Raw genomic sequence first — 22566 nt, 5'->3', positions numbered from 1 at the left:
AATATCTTGAATTTATGTCGTCAACACTTTGTGGAATCAAGTCTATACGTACGGTATGTTTCGTGGATATTTGTAGGTTTTGAAATGTTTCTATTCAAATAAACACCAGTGCAATTGAAATGTTGACGTGCTAGAAATGTAAAATGCCCATGTGACCAAAGCTAAAAGGTAAGCTAGAGATAAAGTCAAGCAGATCTCTTTCTTCGGTAACACAACTTTTGGTTCAAACAAGATATGAAGGATGAAATGCAGTTGCCCTGGATAAGAATGCACCCAGAGGCAAAGTCAGAAAGAGCCAGTCGTAAGTAACTCTTGGCCAGAGGCAACATTATCCATAACCCGACTTTTCCTAGGAAACAAGCATGACTCCGTATGTTCATGAGATCCTTCTTTTCGGTCCAACGCAGAGTTGGGACAAGACTCGCGAGACTGGAAAAGATGACCCGTGATGCGATCGCATCAGTCTCACAAAGATTTCTCAAGAACGACAAGGTCTCGGAACCCTTCTTTCCACTTCTTCATCTGTTCCATCGTGGGCTTTGGCAGGGGGCTCCTGGCGACGCCTCCGTAGCCCAACCAAGCTTGAAGACCAGCCTTGACACCTACGACGCCCCCTTGGATGGCGGTCCAGTCGCCTTGCGAGACGACCTCTTGCATGTCCTGAGCTTCCTGGTAGTTTCCCTCTTGGTAAAGCTCGATTGTTCTAATACAGGCTTTGGGAGCAATGTTGGCCAGACCCGCAAGGATGCCATGTCCCCCAGCCACCAGGGACTGGATTGAAAAGTCGGCCGAGCCGGCAAGAACAAGGAATTCTGGAACTCCGGCGCTGGGATTCTTGGCCAACTTCCTCGTAGAGGCGGCGACGCGGTTCAGCTTGCCCGTGTTTCCGCATGTGAGCTTGACGCCGACAATGTTCGGATGTTGAGACAACTGCACAATGACGTCGGAAGATAGGTCCAGCCCCCCCACTGCGCCGGGGAAGTTGTAGATTATGAGCGGGATCGGCGACGAATCTGCCACGGCGTTGAAGTATTCCACGATGGTTTCTGACGACGGCGCAAACAAGCCCGAGTAATAAGATGGGGGGAGAACCAGGGCGTAGTCTCCGCCAGCCGCCCAGGCCTCGGTGCAGTATTGTATAGTCTCGCGTGTACTCTGACTTCCGCATCCGACAATTATGGGCATATGAGAGAAACCAGCATCGTTGATGGCTTGACGAGTCGTTGCCGTGACGAGCTGGCGTTCGGCGTGAGTAAGATGAACTGCTTCTCCATTGGACCCTTGCGTGGCCAGGCCTGTGACACCGGCCTGGGCGAGTCGCACAGCATGGCGAGCAATGGTCTCGATATCCACATTCTCCGTACCCGGCTCAAAGAAGCACACGGTCGGTACGTAGACTCCGGGAACGAGCGGTCGGGTTTCATGGAGGTCCACACCGAGCGATGCGCTGTTGTATGAGCTGCTGAGAGGTGAGTGGGAGCCGGTGGCCGCTAGGCTGCCGACTTTGAGGTTTGACGAAGTATTGGGCCGGAAGGAGACTCCATCGAAGCCGGTTGTGAAACTCCCTGCCGGTGAGGGTGCGTCTTGGTGAGGAGCCATGCCTGGTGCAGAGGTCTTTTGGGAGGTGTTCTTGGTCCTGAGTAGGACGACGGAACGCACGACGTATGTCGTATGAAGCGTGCCAGATATGTAAGGCAAAGTTGATTCGGTACGACAGAAGGCCCTTCTCGGTGGTAGGGTAAACAAGGTACCAAACAGATATTTCGAAGAGCTAGCGGACTTGAGAATACAAGGAGGCCAGCATAAACGAACAGCTCATGGGAAGGGGGGGGGGAGGCGTCGAGCACCTTTTATCATGAGAGGTATGATGGGAAAGAAGCTGAGCAAAAAGAAGTGCTCAAAATAGGTTGCTTCTTCCTCGACAAGTCTTTCTTAGCCCATCTGCAGATTGCGGCGTCCGAGGTAACTGGGTGGTATATTCTCACTTGCGACGGCTCGCCCCAATGCGGTAAGCCAACGTCATTCACCCAAGATCGACATATGGAACAGGGCTCGAACAGGCGAACAAATAAATGTGTGTACAAGATAGTACCTGCCGCCAGTATAGTGTACAAGAGCCAGTCACGCCATACGAATGAAAGGGAGAAACAGGCCGGCCATTCTGACCTGCGTCGAGCAGTCGACCTGCACGGCTGCATGTAGTACGAAGAATGCAGCAATAGACAAGGGATTCATCTCCAGGAGACTCTGGCGCCTGATCGAGGTCCGCTGCGACACAGTGCGTGAAGGCTGGGGCAGGGCCGGTGTTTCGTCCATGCAAGTGAACAAGAGGTCAGCGTAGTGTGTATGCGAGAGAAGAGGATGTCTAGAGATACAAAGCAAAGCTGACCCAACCCAAAACTAACCATGCCAAACGTGGTTGGGGTTGAAGAGGGGTCTCTTCTGGGGAACGCCCCCCCCCCAGACGCACCTGAGTGGGGGTTAGCTCCAATAGACCCGGACGTATCGTACGTAGTGTCAATACCGGTACACAATAAGGCGGGGCATTTCATCTGGGAGCCTGGACAAAAGCAGCCGCCGTCGTCGTCGGAAAGTTCTCCGAGGGTCCAAGAGCCTATCGTGCTATTTGAAGATGCCCAAAACAAACCGGATCCTCGCTGTGCTTTGAGCTGATGGCCCAATGGTATGCGTTCCTAGATTCAGGGTCGTCGTTACGGACGTGACGGTGAGACATCACCGGTCAGGATGAGCCCACATGGCGGGCGTCCCGTCCGTAAAGTCTCACGAGGAGCCAGCAAAGGGCCCATCCAGCGACTCGTGGAAAGCTTCAATAGGTCGATTGAAAACCGTCGGGCGCTGGCCGATGCCTACCTGACCAGATGATTTCGGGCTCATCTGGCCGGTGAAGCAGGCTGCAGGCATGCCCCGCGATCTATGAAGAAACGACGACCGTAGACCGACGTTGACGGACTGCAAGGGACAATCGTGTCTTGGACGTCTGTTCATTGGCCCAGCCAACTTTTTGGGGCTGCGGGAACTTGCCATCAATATCTGCCGACGGAAAGAAAGTGTGAATGAACCCAATGAACGGTCAGAGACAGTAAAGCGCGATTTTACTGCTGATCTGGCCCAGGTGTTGTTGCCAAGTACGCATTTCATGACCGCCAGGCTTCCATTTACCCACCATGGGATGCTCAAATGGCCCTCGAGCAACTGCTGTGAAAGAGGCATGGTGTCGACAAAACATCAATGGTCATGTGGCATAAGACTCTGATGATGCGCCGTCATCAAACCAGCCCGGGTCGTGGGTCAACCCCGGATGCTTGCGGCCATACAGGTTTCGAGGGCCGCTGGGACAAAAGCCTCGAATTCGTCTACGCAGGACCTCGGGATCTTGCAGCCAATTGCCTGTTGCCCAAAGCCAGCGGCTGCATACGTAGGACACGGGATCACAACCATGGCGCAGGGCATGTGACTTGAGAAATGCAGTGTCTGCAGGTCCAGAAGAAAGTGAAGCAGCCGCGCAGCTCGGCCGAAGCAGCGGGAATAAAGACCGTTGTTATTGAAATGCAGCGCTGGTGTACGTATGATGGCAAGGGCAGAACGGGATCGTGCTGCATCAGTTGAGCTGCCTGCCGTTGGTTGACGTGGCGATGCCATGATAGCGCGATGCAGACTGGGCAATCAAAAGTACGGGCCGATGAGATGTTCTCATTGCTGAGATGCTCATGGACAACGTGGCATAAGCCGCGCCTGCTTGGGGGCGGGGCGTACGACAACGTCCCTCGGGCAAAGTAAGAAGAACGACTAATATATCGATTATCGACCGTCACCCGCTCACGTAAGCTTGGCTTGTCGACCTGCCCGTCGATTTCAGGGATTTTCCCTTCTGCCCCCCCATGCTGTTTTCGAATAAATCGCCTCGATCCTGGCTGGCGTCCTTTCATTTCAGGGATTACCCAGTTCTTTGACTTCTGGCACGTTGATTATCAGCCCCGACCCTGGCCTTCGTCTGCCTTATTGACAAGCGAGGGGTCAACGCGTTCGTGGCTCGGATAGAAAGCACCGCGGCGCCCGGGTCTCGAGAGCAGGCCGGGAATAAGCCATGTGCGAAGTGACGCTGCCCATTGACGGTATCTCGGATATGGCTCGCTCTTGGCCACTTCAGAAAGAAGGCCGGACACAATGGCGAGACATGCGCCGCCCCCCAGAACCGGACAACACACAGTGTCGAAGACGCAAGTCATCCTTACTGGAACAAACTAAATACCGAGAGGCCTGTTGGCTTGCATGATGCAGAGGTCCCGCAATGGAGCACCACTGCTCGATGACACCCTGATGTTTGTCTAGATTGGGAGTGTGACTTCGTCATGTGCCCAGAATGCTGTTTTTTTCTTTCGAACTAGTATAGCTCTAATCAGTCCCCAGATTTGCGAATCAAACAACAGAGGCAAATAAGCGTTTCGCCCCAGAACGCGCAAATACAGGTACCTACTTTGCCCCCATCGGATACCGGAGGGATCGACGGCCATCAGACGGAACTAACCCCCACGCTAGCCATCCCCGCAAGAGGCCAACCAACCACTTTTAGACTGGGGGCGACGCGGGTACGGTAATACTCCGCCCTTCTCATGGGCTGCCCGTCAACTCCTCGTCGAGGTCAGAGCTTGCGGCGAGCCTTCCCCCAAGTCCGATAGCTCGTCCAAGGTATGTAGCCATGTCAGCCCAGCCGCAGTCTTACACCACTTTGCTCTCAATCTTACTCTACATCAAGTCGGCAATGATGCACCATACCATCTGCCTAGTGCCTACAGAAGCAACACTCCCCGTCATCCTGTGCCCGTCGAGGCCGGATGCGGCTCATGCTGGGCAACGCTGCTTTCGACCCCTGCTTGGCAGAACACGTATCCTCTTCCTTTAGAGGCTTGCATCGGCTCGTGACCGGACAACGCGCTGTAGGTGTGCCCGAGGTCTTGGCCAGAAGCTCGCGACAGTGGGAGTCTCTCATGTCTCTCACAGTGTTTGTCCGCTCTCCAGCCCATTTACCAGCTCGCCCAGCTCGCTGGGGGGGACGTCCACGTTGGTGTGCTCGGATGCATCTGGGGCGTCTGCTGACCTGAATCCCCACAGACTTCTGCAGAACCTGGCCTGGGCCGTGTGGGAAGTGACATCGGAAATGATCATCTTGCTCGACGCGCAGCTGCGCCGCACAACCTCTTCCCAGTTTATTGTCCAATACGCCAACCGTCTGGTTGGATGGTGACACATCTTCATTATCGCCCTCCCGCGCTGTATGGACAGCCTGCTTTCTGCTTTCACCCCGCACTCTTTGATTGACTGATGGATGGCCCGTTCACTACCGAGCTCCTGGCCTCAATCTCTTGCCTCATTTTCTCTCCGCCCCAGCTGACAATCTGCAGCTTCTCGGCTGTGTCAGGCCTTTTAGCGGAACGTACTAATCGCATTGCACGACACACCACACACCCCCGTCTTTGGCCGTTCTGGAGGGAACCAGACTTCTGGCACCATACAGTTTCTTTACAGGGGTTAGTACTGCACCGATGTGCAATATCTGCGGGCTTGGGTAATCCGGGGGGTGTAACGTCATGCGTTGCTGATCTTCAGAGCCTGACCTGCCACGGAGCCTGACATGATACACACTGTTCCCACGTGGATCAAAGCGCATAACTCCGGTCGCTACGCCTTGGAGTAGAAGAATATCTTTCAATATCCCCTTCGTTTCTGATGCAATGGCGGCCTGCTGACAAGACCTTCCCGTCAGCTCGGTCACCAGGGGAGCTCTGGAAAGTAAGTACCTGCCTTTAACTCGCTCGATGCCGAGAGGGCTGAATCAAAGATGAGACCCCTTCTCTACACATACCGTGCAATTATCCGAGTATCTAGAGCCGAATAACAAGCGTTGCTGGTGGTATGGAAGCTGGATATCACAGCCAAACCACTAGCGTATTACATGAACATGTGTCGGCTCCTTGTGGCTTAATCAGTTGCTTGGTAGAACGCATTGATCCAAGCGTTGTTTTCTCCTACCAGAAGTGATTGATCGATGCTCAAAGACATGCTGCGATCACAGTCGGTAATGCGATATTCTCTCCCAACAGGCGAAAGGAAGACGGAGGAGCTTCGTCTGCATATCATCTTCCGGCAACATGCACACATTAAGCTCCTGGCCAACTGTTCTCCTCTGATTTGTTATTACGTGCCATGGCCATTGTTGATATAGAACTTGAAAAGGCAAACTCTTGGTTTCGATTCATCTATCAAGAAACCACCTTTTAGCTGCGGCCTGTGTAATCGTTTCGCCAGGGTGCAGTTAGACTAACGATTTCCCTGGATTCATATATGATTCTTCGTCTTGACCACGGCTGAAGCTTACATTACACATCGGTAGACATCTTCCTGACGTTAACGCTTACGAGTGACCCTTGCAATCATTCCACAACCCCACATCTGACCGAGGTGACCGTCTCGCTGAGCCCCCACACCCCACTACTTCCATGTGCAGGCGGGACAAGGGATCTCGATAGTCCTTCCCAAAGAAGCTCAGGTGAATGGCCAAGGAGCCCGTACTTTAACCTTCCAGACGTCACTTTATGACTGGGATGGGATTCCTGGGGCGGTTCTTGGCAGGGGGACCCGGTAAGGTGGTGTATGGATGTTAGCGGAAAGCGATTGGGGGTTTGGCCGGGTCCCGGCTAACCGCCTAGTTGTTGGATGACTCTATTTCAATGACATGTCTTGAAGTCCAATTTTTGAATCATGAATACTGTGATGGATTCATGGGGCCTGGAGGGCATGCGGTCCCGCAGAGGGAAAAGCCCGGCTGGAACAGTGCATGCGATGAGGCGGACCGGCCAGCCAAACCCAAGGTTCTACTACAAGCTGTTCCACCAGAACGACATTAAATATACGATATCGGAGCAAGAATGACGGCGGCTGGTGGAATAAGATTTGTCCTCCAATTGTTGCTCTGGTATGGACTGGGGCCGGAAGGTTACTGGTAGAGGGTCTTTGCCTAAGACTGGGCAGGACGTTGTCTTGGCATTCACGCAACCCACGTTTACCTCTCTCTCTTACGTTCAGTTATGAGTCCCATTCAGGTAAGAGTACTGCTTATCAAAAGTATCAGTGTGTCTTTCTGCCTTGGTAACATCCCTTCTGTTACTTTTCTGCTCAACAGCCGGTGATGAGCATCAAACTTGGGCAGTCGCAGCGCAATGACTCAACTATTCAGCAGGTCTCCTTGATGACTTACGCATTTATTGAACTTATTGATGGATATGTGGAACTTATTGATGGACCACGGAGCATAGACGCACCGAATGAGTACAACAACCGAGTCACTTGCGACTCAGTCGGGCTCTCTCATAGCTTGGCCAGAACGACGCATCTTTGTCATTGAGCTCACCAGCCCGCCATTGGGCTTGAAATGACCACATGAACTCGTTTTAGTCCTGAAACGGCTATTACAGAGGCTAAATGTGAGTAACAGAATGCCGACGATGTATCTGGCCTCTCACCAACTCAAGCCTCAAAGAGCCATCCATCTTGGTCACGGCTCACCTTATCTGCTCGGCGTTCTGTTGATAGAGGGCACGTAATGGCTCGAGCTGTTTGCACATTGCATCTAGTCTCGTGAATTTTGTCACACAGCCCGGGAAACCCATTGAGAGAAGAGGTTCATCTTCTGGGACCAAACGTTTCCAAGAATCCGTTCCATGGTATTTCTCTGATAAAAAGGTATGATGAAGACCCAAGCCACCACGCTGGCTAACGAAAAGGGTAGTGATTAATAGTAGCAGCTAGAAAGTTCATGTTCGGAGTCATCAGGCTCACCTCAAGGTACTCGGATAGCTAAATAGCTAATAAGTGCGTAGCTTAAGTAAGTGTAGTACCTGGGTTAGATCCCTTTTCAGCTGCTTTCCTATCTGTAGATTCATACGATCCATGGGTAGTAGTAAGGCCTCCGGATCCCACAAAATAAGCACGCGATACCCGTTTAACCGCGATTAGTTCCCTGCGGGAGACGGCTCGGGCGATTCGGTACCATACTACCTGGAACTCAATTCTTGAAATGACATGCTTAAACTTGTGTTGACGTTTGTCCTCATTCCCGATGAGTCATTGATTATGGAGATCCCTAAACCTGATGAAATTTCACCTGCTCAATTACTATATTCATGTTATTAATTCATCAGTGTATGAGGTCAACTTGATTGGTTCACTCCTGCCTCTCTTCAGGCTTATCAATACCTTTCGACCCGGTCCCCTTGCCTCCAAACGCTTCAACCATGTCTTGTAACATATCCTCTGAATACCAGTGATTCAGTTCAGAGTATATCCTAAGGTTGACATTGCAACCCATCAGTCGCAGTATCCTGCAGGCCTGTTGACTATATTGAGGCAGCACCTTGTCGTCTTTGCTTCCATGGCCCAGAAACACGGGTGTTTTCTGGAACGGTGGTTCTGATTTTGATGAGTGTGATGGAAGGTCAACCTCTTCTCGAATAATAACCAAAGCCTGTTCAAGTGGATTGGTTTCGGAGTCATCTCTCTTCCGACTAAAGTGTGATTCGTGATTTGATGACTCGAAGACGTCGTCGTCCGAATCTATTGGGGCCTCGTCCTGATACTCATCATTCACAGTATGAGCACGCTCTCGCAGAACGCCCTCGATAGTGTCGGCCATAGGCAGCATCCCGCACATGCCCAAAATCCCACCGAGGGGTTCGCCTTCCCATAACAACGAACAGAGGAGTGCAGCAGCGCATCCTTGACTGAAGCCGCCTAAGAATACTCTGTCTTCGCCACCTACAATCTGGGCTTCGTCTCTGATGAGCGCATGTACGAAACGGACGGTCTCCCGAGCATTCCCCAACACCGTCTCCTCCCAATCACCACTTCCGTCATACCATTGGTTGATGATGGAGCGCCTATAAAGTGTTGCCCTGGACCGCGACGCAGTTGGGAAGGTGAACCGCGTGTGCGGCAGTGCTTCTCTTAACGTGATAATATTTGAATCTTGGCCACGGACAGGCGTGGCAAGAAACGGTGGCGCAAACATACGCGCACTTGACCCTCGACCATGCAAAAAGATTAGGGAATGCAGATGTGGCTGCTTCAGTGGCGGTATAACTATGGGGCTTGGAAATATGTGTAATGGAAGGCGTGTTTCATCGGCAACGTTCGCAGTAGATGTAGGGCCGTTGTTTTCAAGCATTTTCAATGATATGTGGTAGATGAAACATTGCTAACCTGCAGCCAACCGCTGTGAAGTGGGACGAAGTTCGCTTATCAGGCCGAAAGGTCTCCACCCGGGGCCGGAGCCCGGAACCCTTCTCGGACCGTGTCCCCTCCCCGCTTATATGCCAGATAAAGAAAAGCTCGAACACAGCTGAAAACACGAACCTATAACGCCATTCGCAAATGCATTGCGAGTAAAAATTAGACTAGATTGTGCTTTATGTCTTCTGCCTTCGCGCACATTCAATACAGAACCTCGTGGGCAGGCTTCATGAGAGCAAGTTCAATTCGCCAAGGTTCCAGTATTTCCTCCACCGCTCCGTCCCTATCGAAGTCTGGCTCGTTGTTGTATGATAACTTGGCCTTGACGAACTCCCAGTAAAGGGGATAGTAGCCAGCTTCCGACCAGTTCCCAATCGCCAAGACATCTCCCGTCCTCTCCGAGATGTAAATGTTGTCCGCTGTAAGGTTTCCGTGCGTGAAGACCAGCTCGTTCCTGGATGAGGCGAGCTCGTCAACAAACTCCACTGCGCTGCGGACAAGATCTGAATCATACGATACAGACGCAACACTGTCTCTGAGAATGCGTACAAATTCCTTATTATCCTTGTAGACCCTTATTCGGTTGGCGGGATTGCACCCAGGACGAGACACGTAGCGATCGGCAATGACAGGGCGTTGAGGTATGTCTCTGGGCTTGGTGGTCCGCAGCGCCTTAAACATCTCCCTAGTTTGCACTACAACGCGATATTTTTGTCTTTCGTCCATCATGCTCCAAACTTGACCCAGCCTTATTACACCCTCTTCGCTGATCTGGTCCTCGAGAACTGCTTCAATGCCAGTCAAAGTCGACGTTGCGATTCGGAAGGGAGGGACGCGTATGCTGGTTTCGTTTGCAAAGTGTAGAAACATTCGAAGTCTCCAGTGATGGTCGGGACTAGCGCGTGTTAGACTGAGGGAAGGTGTCGGGGCTCTTGAACCCGAGAGCAGGAGCTTGTTGGAGGTGCTTTTAGTTCCAGAGTCGCCAGAATCCTGTGTCGTGTTGCTTCCATGAAAGGACTCTCCAATCAGGCAAAGATTCCCCTGTTGGTAGGTTTCGACCTGATCCGTTAGAAAGAATCGACCGAAGTAATTCAGAATGGTCATCATAGAAATATAGAATGGATCCACGGTAGAAGAGGCCATGATGGGGTCGAATGAATGTGAAAGGCCGGGGGAGTGGTCGATGATATAATGCCGCATAACGTCTTGGTAACTGCTAGATGAAACGATCGCGGAATGATCGCGAGAAGGAGCAGCCACCTTATAGACATAATCTCCTATCCAAGATGACGCCTTGCGCGGCTACGGGTTTCATACATAAAGTTCAGATTGACAAGGCTTAAGGGGAAAACGACCCATATTCATGGTTAAAACAACATTCGTACAAACGTTCGGGGATCAAATTCGGACGTTATACACACACACACACACACACAAACACACACACATATATATATGACTTCCACTTTCTGGAGTCTTTATCCCTCTCTTTCGTTTATACATCCTGCTCGGCGTGTCTATCAGAAACTGGGGAAACACGGTCTCGCGCATGCGTGGTGTGCATTCGGACCATAGATGTCCCCATCGAAGGATCTTGAACGACAAGACGCTTGAAACCAGGCAGGTGACTTGGATAAGTGTTGGATGGATGAGGCTGATCCACAAAACCGGCTGCGCCTTATAATCTATCAAGATTTCCGTTCGCGCACTGCTGCTGTTAACCTGTGTGGAAGTTCTATCTATGACTCTGACCCCCAATTTAATCTATTGGATCTTCTCCCATCAGTGCCCCAAATACCGGGATCGCTGCTATGTCTTTTCGCCCTTGGCTGTCCCAAAGTTTCAACCAAACTCAGGCTGCACCACAGCTGCACCCATCCCAACCAAAGCACCCAGAAACTTTATGCTGATTGCCAGGTCCTTAAAGTGTCTGATAATAAGACATTTCTTTCAAGTTTTCTGGCTAAATTCTATAACACCCTGATATATGATGAGATTTCCAAAGGGCTCGTTGAACGGCTTTTTGTTCGAAGGAGCCATGAGTGAAGGAATAGCAGTTTTGGATGGGAGGCTCGAGTTCATCCTGTCTTCTCCTTTGTATGAATGTTGCTAATCCCCCTTCAGAAGCCAACATCTGGCCACTACCTCTATTTAAGTCACTCAGCGGCAGGCAGTCCTGCTCCCTTTACGATTATGGACTTCACCCTCGACTCATCAACGAGAACCATCAATTCCCACTTTATCCCACAGAAAACATACTTCTGATCCCAAAATTCAACATTATTGCAAGAACTTTCATGCATATGTTTTGAAGGAGCAATATGCCATCTAACGATTTCCACATAGCCTCCAACAAGTTGTATGCAAACAATCCCCCCTTCTCCTTCAGGTGTTTCTGTTCCTCCCACTAAATTGGCTGGTATTTGGTGATAAAGGTGACGTTTAGAACTTCATCAAGTAGGAGATCGGGTCAAATCAGCCTTCCAGGAGGCATTACAAGCATTAATACATAATAATGAAGTTCTAATATAGTGATGAATGCGATTCCTATATCCTGCAGTTGTAGGTGCCGTTCTAGCCATACATCTACGCCACCTACACGAATCATGTACGTAACTGCTTTAGACCCGTATTGAGGTTAATTCATTCCACTCAGCCTCGATCTATCCGAATTTTGTTGCGTCAAGAACGATACAGCCTATGATTGAAAAGAAAATGTTCTTGGAGTTTATTTCGTAGCAATTAGCTCTTCGAAATACCTTGAGTGCCGTCAGTCGGACACACAATGGTCTTGAAAATCACCCGTGTGAGCCGGTAGTTTCCAGCACCTTTCTGGAGAGAGCCATAGGTTCGCAACTCTCTAAACCTGTTGCTTGACCCAAATCCACCTGCCTAGCTAGAACACTACTTATATAAGTCAGGCCGTCTTGGTGCTCTGTTAAAAGCCATCAGGACTGAATTCAGCCGCGGTGTAGCCGCGGTGTATCGCAACCTACATCTCCTTTGATGCTCGTGACCAAGAGAGCCTCAGATAGCATACCCATTGACCTTGAGGCATAGCACCAGTGTGGCACAGGATGGTTGAAGAGAGAAGAACTACTGAGGGACAAGACGGCCTCAGACACGGAATAAATCGGTACAAAACTGTGCTATCAAGCTCTTTGTTCTCTATCATCTCTCTCATGAATCATACGAGACGCGGTTCCGAGCCTCTGTGCAGTCGGCCATCGTCTGACGTATGACATGTCGTGGCGACCAGCTGTTCGCCCAATCCCCCACAATTGGGCCAGTTTCACTAGTTCATCAGAAGGAGACGCTTCTAAAAGACTCGCAATGACTCTTCCGTTGTACGTATGGTAGTTTCTGTGTGCTGTATATGCTTAGCTCTGCAATGGTTCGTGTGTAACTTTTTGCCTTCAATCTTGGTGAAAGGTTTAGAATGGGCTAAGAACCACCTTGCGAGTAAACTGGAGATATATCTCAGTTAAATGAAGTCGTTATTGACAAAATTTGATTAGAACTTGGCCAAATGGCTCGTTTGTAAATAATTAAAGCCCCGCATTCATACACGTGTCTGCATGTGAGACCCGCGCAGGTATCTGTGACACGTGTATTGAACTTGGTCCTGTGACCTCTCTATGATACTTGACACGTTGCTAGATATTGAGACATTGCGAGAGTGCAGTCATCAATGGCCTTAATTATGCATATCCAAAGCCGCATCGAGAATCACTCTCAAGCCTTGCACTGGCCGCGGCCAAGCTTCAATAAGAATAAAGTAAAAGGAATGAGAGTTCAATTCAAGACAGTGGAATTTCAAGACCATCATGCATCTGGTCTAACTCACTGACCGTATAAATACTGAGAGCTTCCGAGTCGCGAGGCCGGGAACAATCACAACGCAGTGATGGTGTGTCATGACCAAGGTCCGGAACACGACCAATGATGAGGCAATTGCTTGTTTACTTACACGTAGAATCTTCGTTCTAGCTATAGAATAAAATATAAGCAGACACGGAACTCACTTTCCTGCCTTCCATCCTCGCAACGACGTGGAGAAATGGAGGAAGATCTCACAACGTCCGGCTGGCCAGTTCAGAGCACAACAGGTATCAAGCGATCAACGGGATTCATACAACGAGTTCTCCGACCTCGTTGGGCTGATGGGTCTCTATTGAGCCAACAGAGGACCAACATCAGAGAGCGCTGAGTGCATCATAGTGTACTAATGCTTCGAAGTTGCTTAGCACACCGGAGGCGCCAACGCGAAGGACTCGGACATGTATATATACAGAACTAACCATGATGGCAGTGACGTTCAATCCATACCCATTCAAAATAAGTTGAAACAATATGGCAGCATTTGCTTATCACGTCGTCATGGAGACCCCTGTTACTTCGCGAGGAAAGCTCTCCACGGGGAAACCGTCAAAAGTCTTATCCGCCGATAAGCTTGGGGTTAAGCATACCTACTAGTGGAAAGGCAAGGCCACAAGTCTCATCTGCCACTACCGGTATGCGATTTGAGACCGACTGAGAAATGCTCAAGGTACGGTGTGCGGTCAGCCCTACGTCACTAGCCCTAGTACTCATTGGGCACCGATGCGGTCATGATGATATGATTCTAATGGCGATTGGAAGCCCCGTCAAAAAGCACCGCCGGGGGTCGATGACCACCCAAGAGAGCGGGGGATAAACACACAGTAAAATGCAAGTAAGATTTCGAGCCTCTCACTGAAGTCCAAAACACGTCGGGCAAGGCTTTCATGCCTTGGCTCGATGCGCGCACATGCACACAGGCACGCTGACACGGCTATGTGGCTCACTCCCAAGCCCAGGCGATGTGTCACTGAGTCCCGTCCCTGTGGCCTCTGCAGACCGCATGAGCGCTTGAAAACACCGGCTTTTCTTTTCGGAATGTGATGCGATGTGATGTATGGCCGCCCGCCCCTTATTATGGGGCCAGGGCCTTCTGCTGTTCCTTCCTTGTCGTCGCCGTTACGTGGCGATGACGATGGTCAGCCACAATACTGCCCACTTTGCGGCGTTCCAAGATACCGCCTCCGAAGCGCATCATTATGTTGGTGTTGTATAGAAGCGCTGAGCGTACATAAGAAAGGGGACTGGCCGCGGCTTTGTGAACGGTATCCTAGATAACAATAACATCGATTCATTCTCAAACATAGCAACACTCACCTCGGCGCGCCATACCATCCAGCATTGGTGACACAGCTACACCCAACAGTCTTCCGGTCTCACCCAAGAATCGTTTCGCGATGGCCTCAATGAGCCAGCGTCATCCTATGGACGCCCCCCTCGACGTTCCTGTCCGTCAAGAGAAGCCCGCGGGTCTCCTCACCCGCTTCGTCCCTGCCCGTCTCCAGCACTCCAAATTCTACAGTCTCTTCCTACGCCTCACGCGCGTGCTGCAGTTCCTCTCATCCGTCATCTCTCTCGGCATCTTCTCTCAGCGTTTCTTCAAGGTCTACCGCCTCGTCAACTCCACCAAGACTCGGCGTGGCGTCAACGGTTCCTACGGCGCGGTCGAGGGCATCCTTGCCGCCGCCGTGTTGTACACCCTCATCACGACCCTTCTCGGATGCGTTAAGAAGAACTCTAGTCCAGGCACCAAGTCTTGGCTTCGCTGGTTGTGGGTCGTGCTCGACCTCCTATTCATGGGCGCCTTCATCGCCGTCGCCGTGATCACCTCACCCAATGGTGGCATGGCTGGCCCGAGGCATTGCTACAGCCAGGGACGTCTCAGTAATGGATCCAACAGCACTACTGGCGAGAACGTAAGCACCGATGATACTTGCAACCTGCCGTGGGGTACCTTTATTCTGGGAATCATCAGCACGTAAGTTCCGGAAAACCATGTGCTATCGTAAACTGGATTGCCATACTGACAGCTTCTTGCAATAGCCTCCTCCACGCTATCACTGCTTCCTTCCACGAGGTCAGAGACCGTCGTCGCAGAAACAAGCTCAACATTGCCGAGGAGGAGAAGGCTATTCATACCGCACCCGTCCACAATGCATCCGGCCATGTTAGCGGCGCTCACAACGGGTCTGGACCCGTCGGACATGGACAAACTGGACATACTGGGAACACAGCAGGGTACACCAACAACTCAGTACCTACTGCAAACAATGCTCGCTACTAGCGATACCAAGTTTCTCGACTATGAATTCGTCTTGCGGCGCACATGAGCTCGATGAGTTCTGGTCTTATGTGGTAAGCGATGTTATCAACCAGGCCAGAGCATATCAAGCCGAAGATTATTTACGATTGGATTTTCGAGGATTTTTTATAGGGGCGAATGAGCTCTAATATCAGCAGCAACAAAGATACCGATAAAACTGCCTACCTAATAGACACATCAAAATTGTGTTCAGAATAGTGTGTTTCTTCAAAGTGACGATGTCTGAATGATCTATTGGGAATATTCACGTATTAGTTTGGCCCACGTACCTGTGCCGTCATATTAGCCCATAATATGAAAATGGCGAAACTGAGTTGATCAGAAGAAGTGACGTTCGTCGTTGGCGGTCAATCGTCTGCTTTATTCGAATCCGCCAACGATCACTTGGCCTATTTCTAGCCGACATAGGTGAACACCTTGTAGTCGCGTCCGAGACAACCGCGTTATCACGGTGGTTTGTTGTGCGGGACATTGGATCAAGGTTCGGCGTGAAAAATGACCGATATGGAGCATGAACCTGGGCTGATGAAGTGTCAGACACTGATACAGATTGAACAGCATGCAGCATGACCGCCCAGTGGGAGCTGGTCGGATACGACATACCCTTCGGGCCCGAGTCGTGAACCTGGCCGCGGTTGGGCCACCAGTCTCGCGGCGTCTCATGAGCGAGGAAGAAGTGAAGACAGGTGCAAAGAGCGACAAGGCTGAAGGAAGAGGCCAGTCATCTGCGAGCAGACATGAATGACGAGGGTGGATATGACATGCAGCACAGATAGAGGGGCTTTTACGAGGTATCTGTCAACGGTCAGCGGAGGGGTGTCAGGTGCTCCATCTAGCATAGCACGCCGCTTTTGTCGCCTTAACCGCCCCTGACTCGTTGGTGTTAATTATAGAGATGCCGCTGGCGCTAGCGGTGCGCTCCTGGCTCGTGAGGGCTCGCTTTCCAAGGATCGATCCGCCCGGATGGTTTTTTTTTTTTTTTTTTTTTTTTGGAACGATTTGCCGGGGGATGGCGGCATCGCATATGTTTTTCTTTTGAGATGCCAGCGACTGGGGAAACCTGTCTCTCGAAGGCTGGAAGAGGAACCAGGTGGCGGGGTTGAAAGAAAGCAGATGCCAAAGTATCCGTATATCGTCGACTGTTGGCTAGCACAGCCACCGCCTGACAGCTCGCTAGACGTGGGTTTGAGGCAGCCCGGCCAACTGGATACGAGTGCTCGCAGCCCATGGAAGGAACGAACGCTGCAGCCAGTTTGGAGCTTGGGTTGGGGATAGTTTGACCTCTCGATATGACGATGATTGATTGCATGAGACGGACGACGCCGATGCAGCCGTTCTGGCCCCCGACGCAGCAGCCATTCACACACCCCGCTAGAACGGACTCGAGTGGCGGGTTCATCTTCATGAAACGTTGCGGTCAGCAGCGCGGAGCGACCTTCTCTCACTTTTTTTCTCTTTCTTTTCTTTTCTTTCGGAACCCACTGACTGGTGGCGGCGGCGGCAACGGCGGCGGTTGACTCGACTCGGAAACCCGCTTTCGCTCTGAGACCAAAGCCGGAGGCAAAAGCGATCGGCACAATAGTCCTTCCTCCTGAGCAATCTTGGCCTCTTCTCTCGTGTTGTGTAATGCCGCGTGATGGGCAGGAGCCCTGCGTTGGCCTTGGACCCGTTGACGGTTGCAGCGGAGAATTACGAAGATCTCTGGACCCGTTTTCCCGGGGTGTCCTCGGCGCGAATGGGCGGAAAAGGCTAAGAGAGGGTTTGGATTTAGCCGTTTACATATTTGTACCCTTGTCTCCGTGCACGTGTGCGAAAATAACAATTACTTGACGGCAATAACAAGAAACGATGGAGAGAGGTGAGGAATCTCGCAAACGATGGTGGGAAAAGGAAACTTGTTGGCACTGTGGTCCAGGTACTCCGTACCTATCTGGGTATCTTGGTACGTACCTACCTGGGTATCTAGGTAGCCAGTCAAGGAGGAAGCCCGAAGGTAGCCAGCCAGCCCACTGTTCAACTCTTCGGCCCGCCTCTGGTTCGAGGCTGGAAAATCCAATCCCAACGGATTTACGAGAAAAGAAAAATATGTCAGCTTGCTCTAGGCGAATGCAGCGTACTTTTACTCCTGATTCAAGCACGGCGACACAGGAGAGTGGCAGCCAGCTGTTCCGGTTCGCGATAGGCCGGAAACACAGACGCCATGTGTTCCGGTTTCTGTGCTGACGGGACTGGATGGCGGGCGGGCTTTGATGGAACGATGGAGTAAAGCGACAATTTTTGATAGCATACGGAGTATGTACGGCCATGATTGGCGGACCGTGCTCGGTCTGTCTTACAGTCCTTCATAGGTAGCGCGGTGCGGTGGGCGCGTCGACCATGGGAGCCCTGAAAGATTGCTCAACTCATTTCCTCCCATCATCCATCCATCCCCTGGTAGCCTCATGAGCTGAGCCAAGCAAAGGGTCGTCGCAAAGTAGCCCGTGTTCAAGGGCTGTCGTCTCCTGCATAGCTGGGCGCAGCTTTGCTTACTCCCCGTATGATGCGCTCGCGCTCTCCCAAACCTCGTCCAAGTTAAGGCGGGGGGGTTGTTTTGGCAGTAGTCCAATTAAACTAGCTGTTGGAGATCTGCCTACTTCGGCGGATGAGCCAGAGTTTGGCCTTGCAGCAGGATGCACAGGGCCAAGAGCGGCACCACCAGCGGGCGACGGGGCCCCGAGATTGCACTGTCTCTTGTGTTGCTGTTTTGTGACCAGGGCGGCAAGCTTAGTCCAACTTGGATGGAGAGACCAGAGTGGAAGAGGCGCGCGCACTCAGACACACACACACACACACACACAATATTTAAGCAAGTCGAATGGATAAACCTGCGTGGGTCGTCGACGAAGACATGGGCCAAGTCCAAGGTCGGCTATGCACGGTGTTGTTATAGGCCGGTTCTGACCAGTAGGAATACGGATGGATTCTGGTCAGCGTGTGTCGGCGCGACACAGCGGGCTTGACCAGTGGCGCATGGCGGCTGGGTCTGGAATGCGGCAGAGCGAAACAAAGGAAGCGGGCGGCTCGACGGACAATGAGCAAAGCAAGCAAGCAAGCAGCTGGCTGACACATTCGGACCCCCACCCAGGGGAATGGACCGGCCTCGTGGCTTGGGCAGTGCAGCGCTGGAACGCGCTGGAAACGGGCCGGGTGGACGGAGACGGATGAGATGGATGGATGGGATAGTTGGTTGGTTCGGCGGCAACGCAGCGTCGACGAGAGGCATATGGTGTTTGTATTGATTCGTATGTATCGAGGAGCGGAATTCCACTCGGGGTCAGACGTACACCGTACGGTTACCACCAGTATAGTACATGCTATGCTTATTCGGCGTTGCGTGCATGCATCCTTCGACTAATGTTCTAACGTCGCAAATTGCTTTTGCCAGGAAATTATGCTTGATTGCCCGTGGAACACCCGCAATGATGTAGGTAGGAGATGTACGGATAAACTGCAGTGAAAATAGACTTACGGCCATGGTCCACTAGGGACCATCCATCAGCGTCTTTCTGGCCCTGTGCCTTGCATCTGATCATCTGATCTACCTGACTTTTCTACGTGCATCGCTGCAGGCAGCTGTCAGAGATAGCGAAAAAAAAAATAAGGATAAATATATATATTTAAAGTGTTCTTTTATTACCTTTTAGACACATGGTATACGATGCGCACCGAGTGCAACCCCCAGCAGATGCCCTCAGGAATGCAGCAACACAGGAACGGCAGGAACAGATGACCTGTCTCTCTTCCCTCTTTCCCCAATCCTTTCTTTACATGGGACGTTTTTGTCCACTCTCTGTGGTTCCTTCCTGCCTTCCCTTCCTCAAGTGGGACACGGTACGATGTACATGGGTACTCATGCCTTACAAAGCGGCTGCCTAGGTTCCGGAAAGGAGATGCCGGCTGAGAAGGAGGACAGTGCCACTCCACCCGCTACCTTGCCCTGCTTGCTTATTCAGGCAAAGTGAAGGAATCTTGCATCAACCACTGGTCCTTTGCACAGGCAAATTGATTAATCCTTTTGGGGACTTTTGAGCAGAAAAGGGGCCCATCAGCCCCCTCCCCCCTTAGCCCAAGCCCACATCCAGTTTGCATCCCTTTTTTTTTTTTTTTTTTTTTTAATCTTTGTAGTCACGCTGCTACTCATTCACAAGTCGCGACTTGCAACTCCCACTTCACAACATGGTACACTATTCATTCGTACTGTGCTGTCTGGGCGCACATATACTCTCACCTATACAGCGAAACGGATGCCGAATCGCCTGCCCTGTGTCAAAATGAACGGTCACAGCCCAGTTACTCCCAGGCTTGAACCTGACCTTTCCCTGAAGAGCCAAGTGGCTCAGGGGTGCCCGAGGTCCAGTCTTGCCTGCTGACCACCCCTCCCAGGACGTTAAGCAGGCGCAGGGTTCTGGTTAAGGTACAAGGTCGTATTGATTCGCCCTAGCCACCAGACCGAGCAGGGACATGCCATCCCCTGTCTGTGGACAAACCGAGACCAAGAATTGCCTTTGGCCTGGTCTGCTCATGCTGCCTACGTAGTACCCATCCAGTGTGCCTGCCATTATGCCGTTACCGTGAGTTTTCATTGCTACGTACAGGTGGTGCTGGGTGTTGCTGTGCCTCATCTTGACGAGACTAATAAAACCATCTCCCCCGTTCGTGTGATCTTCCTTCGATACCTCTCCCTCTCCCTCTCCCTCTCCCTCTCCCTCTCTCTCTTCCTCACCTCGTCCTACTTTGCCTCCTCCTCACGAGCTTCCTCTTGTCTTTTCTTACGGTATTTGCCAGTCTCTCGTTAATCGGCATTATTTCCACCACTCTCGCTCGCTTCAAGCCACCCGCAAGCCTCAAGCTCCAGCAACAGGCCCGCCTCCTTTTAATACATCCCTCGAGCCTTTGATATTTCTCTCGTCGATCTACTTCCCGGCACCCTTTTCCCTCATCCGATCTCATTCTTCCCATCGAAGTCCGCAAACCGACAAACAGGGGGAAAAGATGTTCTCCAAGATCCTCTCCGTCGCAACCGTGGCTCTCGCCACCACCTCGCTGGTCTCTGCCCAGACCTTCACCACCTGCGATCCTACCAAGAAGGGTATGCGACCCCCAGTCCCCCGTCATGGGGCATGGTCTCCTTGAATTTGATTTCATGTCGTGATGGAATAGCCTTGCTGACTCGTCTCCAGACTGCCCTGCCGACCCCGCTCTGGGCAAGTCCGTGGATATTGACTTCACCAAGGGCAACGATGACTCCGTCTTCCGCCAGCTTGATGGTACCGATGTCAAGTTCGAGGATGGCGGTGCTCTCTTCTCCATCAGCAAGGAGAGCGAGGCTCCCACTATGGCGACCAAGAAGTACATCTTCTTCGGCAAGATCGACGTCGTCCTCAAGGCCGCTCCCGGCCAGGGTGTCGTCACCTCCATCGTCCTCCAGTCCGACGACCTCGACGAGATCGACTGGGAGTGGGTTGGCGGCGACAACACCCAGGTCCAGACCAACTACTTCGGCAAGGGTGATACCAGCACCTACGACCGTGGTGCCTTCCACACCGTCAGCAACCCCCTGAGCGACTACCACACCTACACCATCGACTGGACCCAGGACTCGGTCAAGTGGATCATCGACGGCGCCCTCGTCCGCGAGCTCAAGTACGCCGACGCCAAGGGCGGCGCCATGTTCCCCCAGACTCCCATGGAGGTCAAGATCGGTACCTGGGTCGCTGGCCGCAAGGACGCCCCCAAGGGCACCGTCGATTGGGCTGGTGGCTACGCCGACTTCAGCAAGGGTCCCTCCAACGCATACTACAAGAGCATCTCCATCACCGACTACCAGGGCAACAAGGGTGCCAAGGGCGCCAAGCAGTACGTCTACGGCGACCGCACCGGCAGCTGGGAGTCCATCGTCATCAAGACCGATGGCGGTGACGACGACACTTCTTCCTCTGCCAGCAAGACCGCCACCAAGACCACTCTGAGCACCGTCACCGCTACCGGATCCAGCTCTGTCTCCGCCACCGCTTCCAGGGAGGCCTCTGCTACCGAGGATGCTTCCGCCTCCGCCACCGGCTCTGCCGACTCCGGCTCTGCCGCCTCCGCCTCTGCCCCCTCGACCGTTGCCGCCAGCTCTGGCTTCGCGACCAAGGCCAACCTTGCTCTCGGCGCCGTCGGCCTGTTCTTCACCTTTGTGCTGTAAGCAGGGTTCTCCGGGACTTTGGATCAATGACTGTACATGCGCATGAAGACAATACAAATCATTCCGCCGATGGCGAGCGGGTTGTACAACTTTTTTGTAACCTTCGACACGATCCTTATCACGACTGAGCTACGCGGGCTTCCCTCGGAGCCTTGGGCGGAGCAGTCGAGGCCAATCTTGACTTAATCAGGTACTTTTAATGATGTCTCTTTCCACGGTATCGTCCTCGGGCTCCGGGGAGGATGCTGTTTACTGCAACGACCCCGCGCAAACATTGAGGCGTTTGTTTTTGTTCGAGCGCGAGGTAGAGGGGAACGACAGAAACATGTCAGCATAAGGGCATTTCATTTCGGATCGAGTTGGTTTAGAAGTTGGTTGTGGACTATGATACCTTGGGGAGAGGCAGTTGGAGATACCTTTGGCCATTTCGCCAAAGGTGGCCGGACGACCTGAAATCAAAATCTTGACAAACATTGGCTTGGCTCCCGTTGCGATCCCTGTTTGAGTGATGAAGTATCCTTTTGTGTGGATGTCACGCCAAGAATAGACTCGCATCCAAGTCGTCAGGCGTGATGCGGTTGCCCCGGTCGTGTGGAACGGTTCAGCAGCAGAGACGTTGCAATTTCACCTCATACTCAGTAGACGAGGGATTTGGCGTTTGGCTCAAAGAGGAGAAGGGGCCGGGGCCCAGCGCTCCCGCGCTCTACCTTATTCGGACCTAATCTCCACTGCCCCTGCATCGCTTACGTACCGTCCCATGAAGCGAGGCAGGCAACGCAGCTTCACACAACTCAGACCCGACCCTATGTATGCACCGTCCATCTATCATGGATTG

General features: G+C 52.1%; 9 protein-coding genes across 9 annotated transcripts; 2 read left to right on the top strand and 7 right to left on the bottom strand.

The window, feature by feature from the left end:
* Window positions 1–465: 465 nt before the first annotated feature.
* Window positions 466–1599, bottom strand: LY79DRAFT_590327 (dihydrodipicolinate synthetase; the record flags this gene model as incomplete). The annotated part of the gene is made up of 1 exon (XM_060561135.1): window positions 466–1599. The coding sequence occupies one exon, from the start codon at window positions 1597–1599 to the stop codon at window positions 466–468; it is 1134 nt and encodes a 377-aa protein (XP_060414087.1).
* Window positions 1600–2666: 1067 nt separating this feature from the next.
* LY79DRAFT_215152 (uncharacterized protein) lies at window positions 2667–3340 on the bottom strand. Its single transcript, XM_060551565.1, has one exon. The coding sequence runs from the start codon at window positions 3229–3231 to the stop codon at window positions 2782–2784; it is 450 nt and encodes a 149-aa protein (XP_060414086.1). The 5' UTR covers window positions 3232–3340; the 3' UTR covers window positions 2667–2781.
* Window positions 3341–8131: 4791 nt separating this feature from the next.
* LY79DRAFT_554331 (Alpha/Beta hydrolase protein) lies at window positions 8132–9289 on the bottom strand. The gene has a single exon (XM_060557850.1). The coding sequence runs from the start codon at window positions 9236–9238 to the stop codon at window positions 8240–8242; it is 999 nt and encodes a 332-aa protein (XP_060414085.1). The 5' UTR covers window positions 9239–9289; the 3' UTR covers window positions 8132–8239.
* A 215-nt stretch (window positions 9290–9504) lies between these two features.
* LY79DRAFT_515673 (uncharacterized protein) lies at window positions 9505–10173 on the bottom strand (the record flags this gene model as incomplete). Its single annotated transcript, XM_060554738.1, has 1 exon — window positions 9505–10173. One exon carries the CDS (start codon window positions 10171–10173, stop codon window positions 9505–9507), a length of 669 nt encoding a protein of 222 aa, XP_060414084.1.
* A 4406-nt stretch (window positions 10174–14579) lies between these two features.
* LY79DRAFT_515625 (uncharacterized protein) lies at window positions 14580–15466 on the top strand (the record flags this gene model as incomplete). Its single annotated transcript, XM_060554733.1, has 2 exons — window positions 14580–15160; window positions 15226–15466. 2 exons carry the CDS (start codon window positions 14580–14582, stop codon window positions 15464–15466), a joined length of 822 nt encoding a protein of 273 aa, XP_060414083.1.
* Window positions 15467–16280: 814 nt separating this feature from the next.
* Window positions 16281–18308, bottom strand: LY79DRAFT_215080 (uncharacterized protein). Its single transcript, XM_060551564.1, has 2 exons — window positions 17456–18308; window positions 16281–17254 (listed from the first exon to the last, which is right to left on the bottom strand). The coding sequence occupies exons 1-2, from the start codon at window positions 17809–17811 to the stop codon at window positions 16393–16395; spliced, it is 1218 nt and encodes a 405-aa protein (XP_060414082.1). The 5' UTR covers window positions 17812–18308; the 3' UTR covers window positions 16281–16392.
* Window positions 18309–18313: 5 nt separating this feature from the next.
* LY79DRAFT_554318 (uncharacterized protein) lies at window positions 18314–19148 on the bottom strand. The gene has a single exon (XM_060557849.1). It carries the CDS (start codon window positions 18765–18767, stop codon window positions 18429–18431), a length of 339 nt encoding a protein of 112 aa, XP_060414081.1. The 5' UTR covers window positions 18768–19148; the 3' UTR covers window positions 18314–18428.
* A 1388-nt stretch (window positions 19149–20536) lies between these two features.
* LY79DRAFT_579834 (family 16 glycosyl hydrolase) lies at window positions 20537–21731 on the top strand (the record flags this gene model as incomplete). Its single annotated transcript, XM_060560052.1, has 2 exons — window positions 20537–20633; window positions 20725–21731. The coding sequence occupies 2 exons, from the start codon at window positions 20537–20539 to the stop codon at window positions 21729–21731; spliced, it is 1104 nt and encodes a 367-aa protein (XP_060414080.1).
* Window positions 21732–21828: 97 nt separating this feature from the next.
* Window positions 21829–22434, bottom strand: LY79DRAFT_214749 (uncharacterized protein). The gene is made up of 2 exons (XM_060551563.1): window positions 21970–22434; window positions 21829–21869 (listed from the first exon to the last, which is right to left on the bottom strand). The coding sequence occupies exon 1, from the start codon at window positions 22284–22286 to the stop codon at window positions 21981–21983; it is 306 nt and encodes a 101-aa protein (XP_060414079.1). The 5' UTR covers window positions 22287–22434; the 3' UTR covers window positions 21829–21869; window positions 21970–21980.
* Window positions 22435–22566: the final 132 nt, after the last annotated feature.

The sequence above is a fragment of the Colletotrichum navitas genome (genome assembly GCF_030913465.1).
Source record: "Colletotrichum navitas strain CBS 125086 chromosome Unknown LY79scaffold_30, whole genome shotgun sequence".
Classification (NCBI taxonomy): domain Eukaryota; kingdom Fungi; phylum Ascomycota; class Sordariomycetes; order Glomerellales; family Glomerellaceae; genus Colletotrichum; species Colletotrichum navitas.
This window is presented reverse-complemented; position numbering and strand designations above follow the sequence as displayed.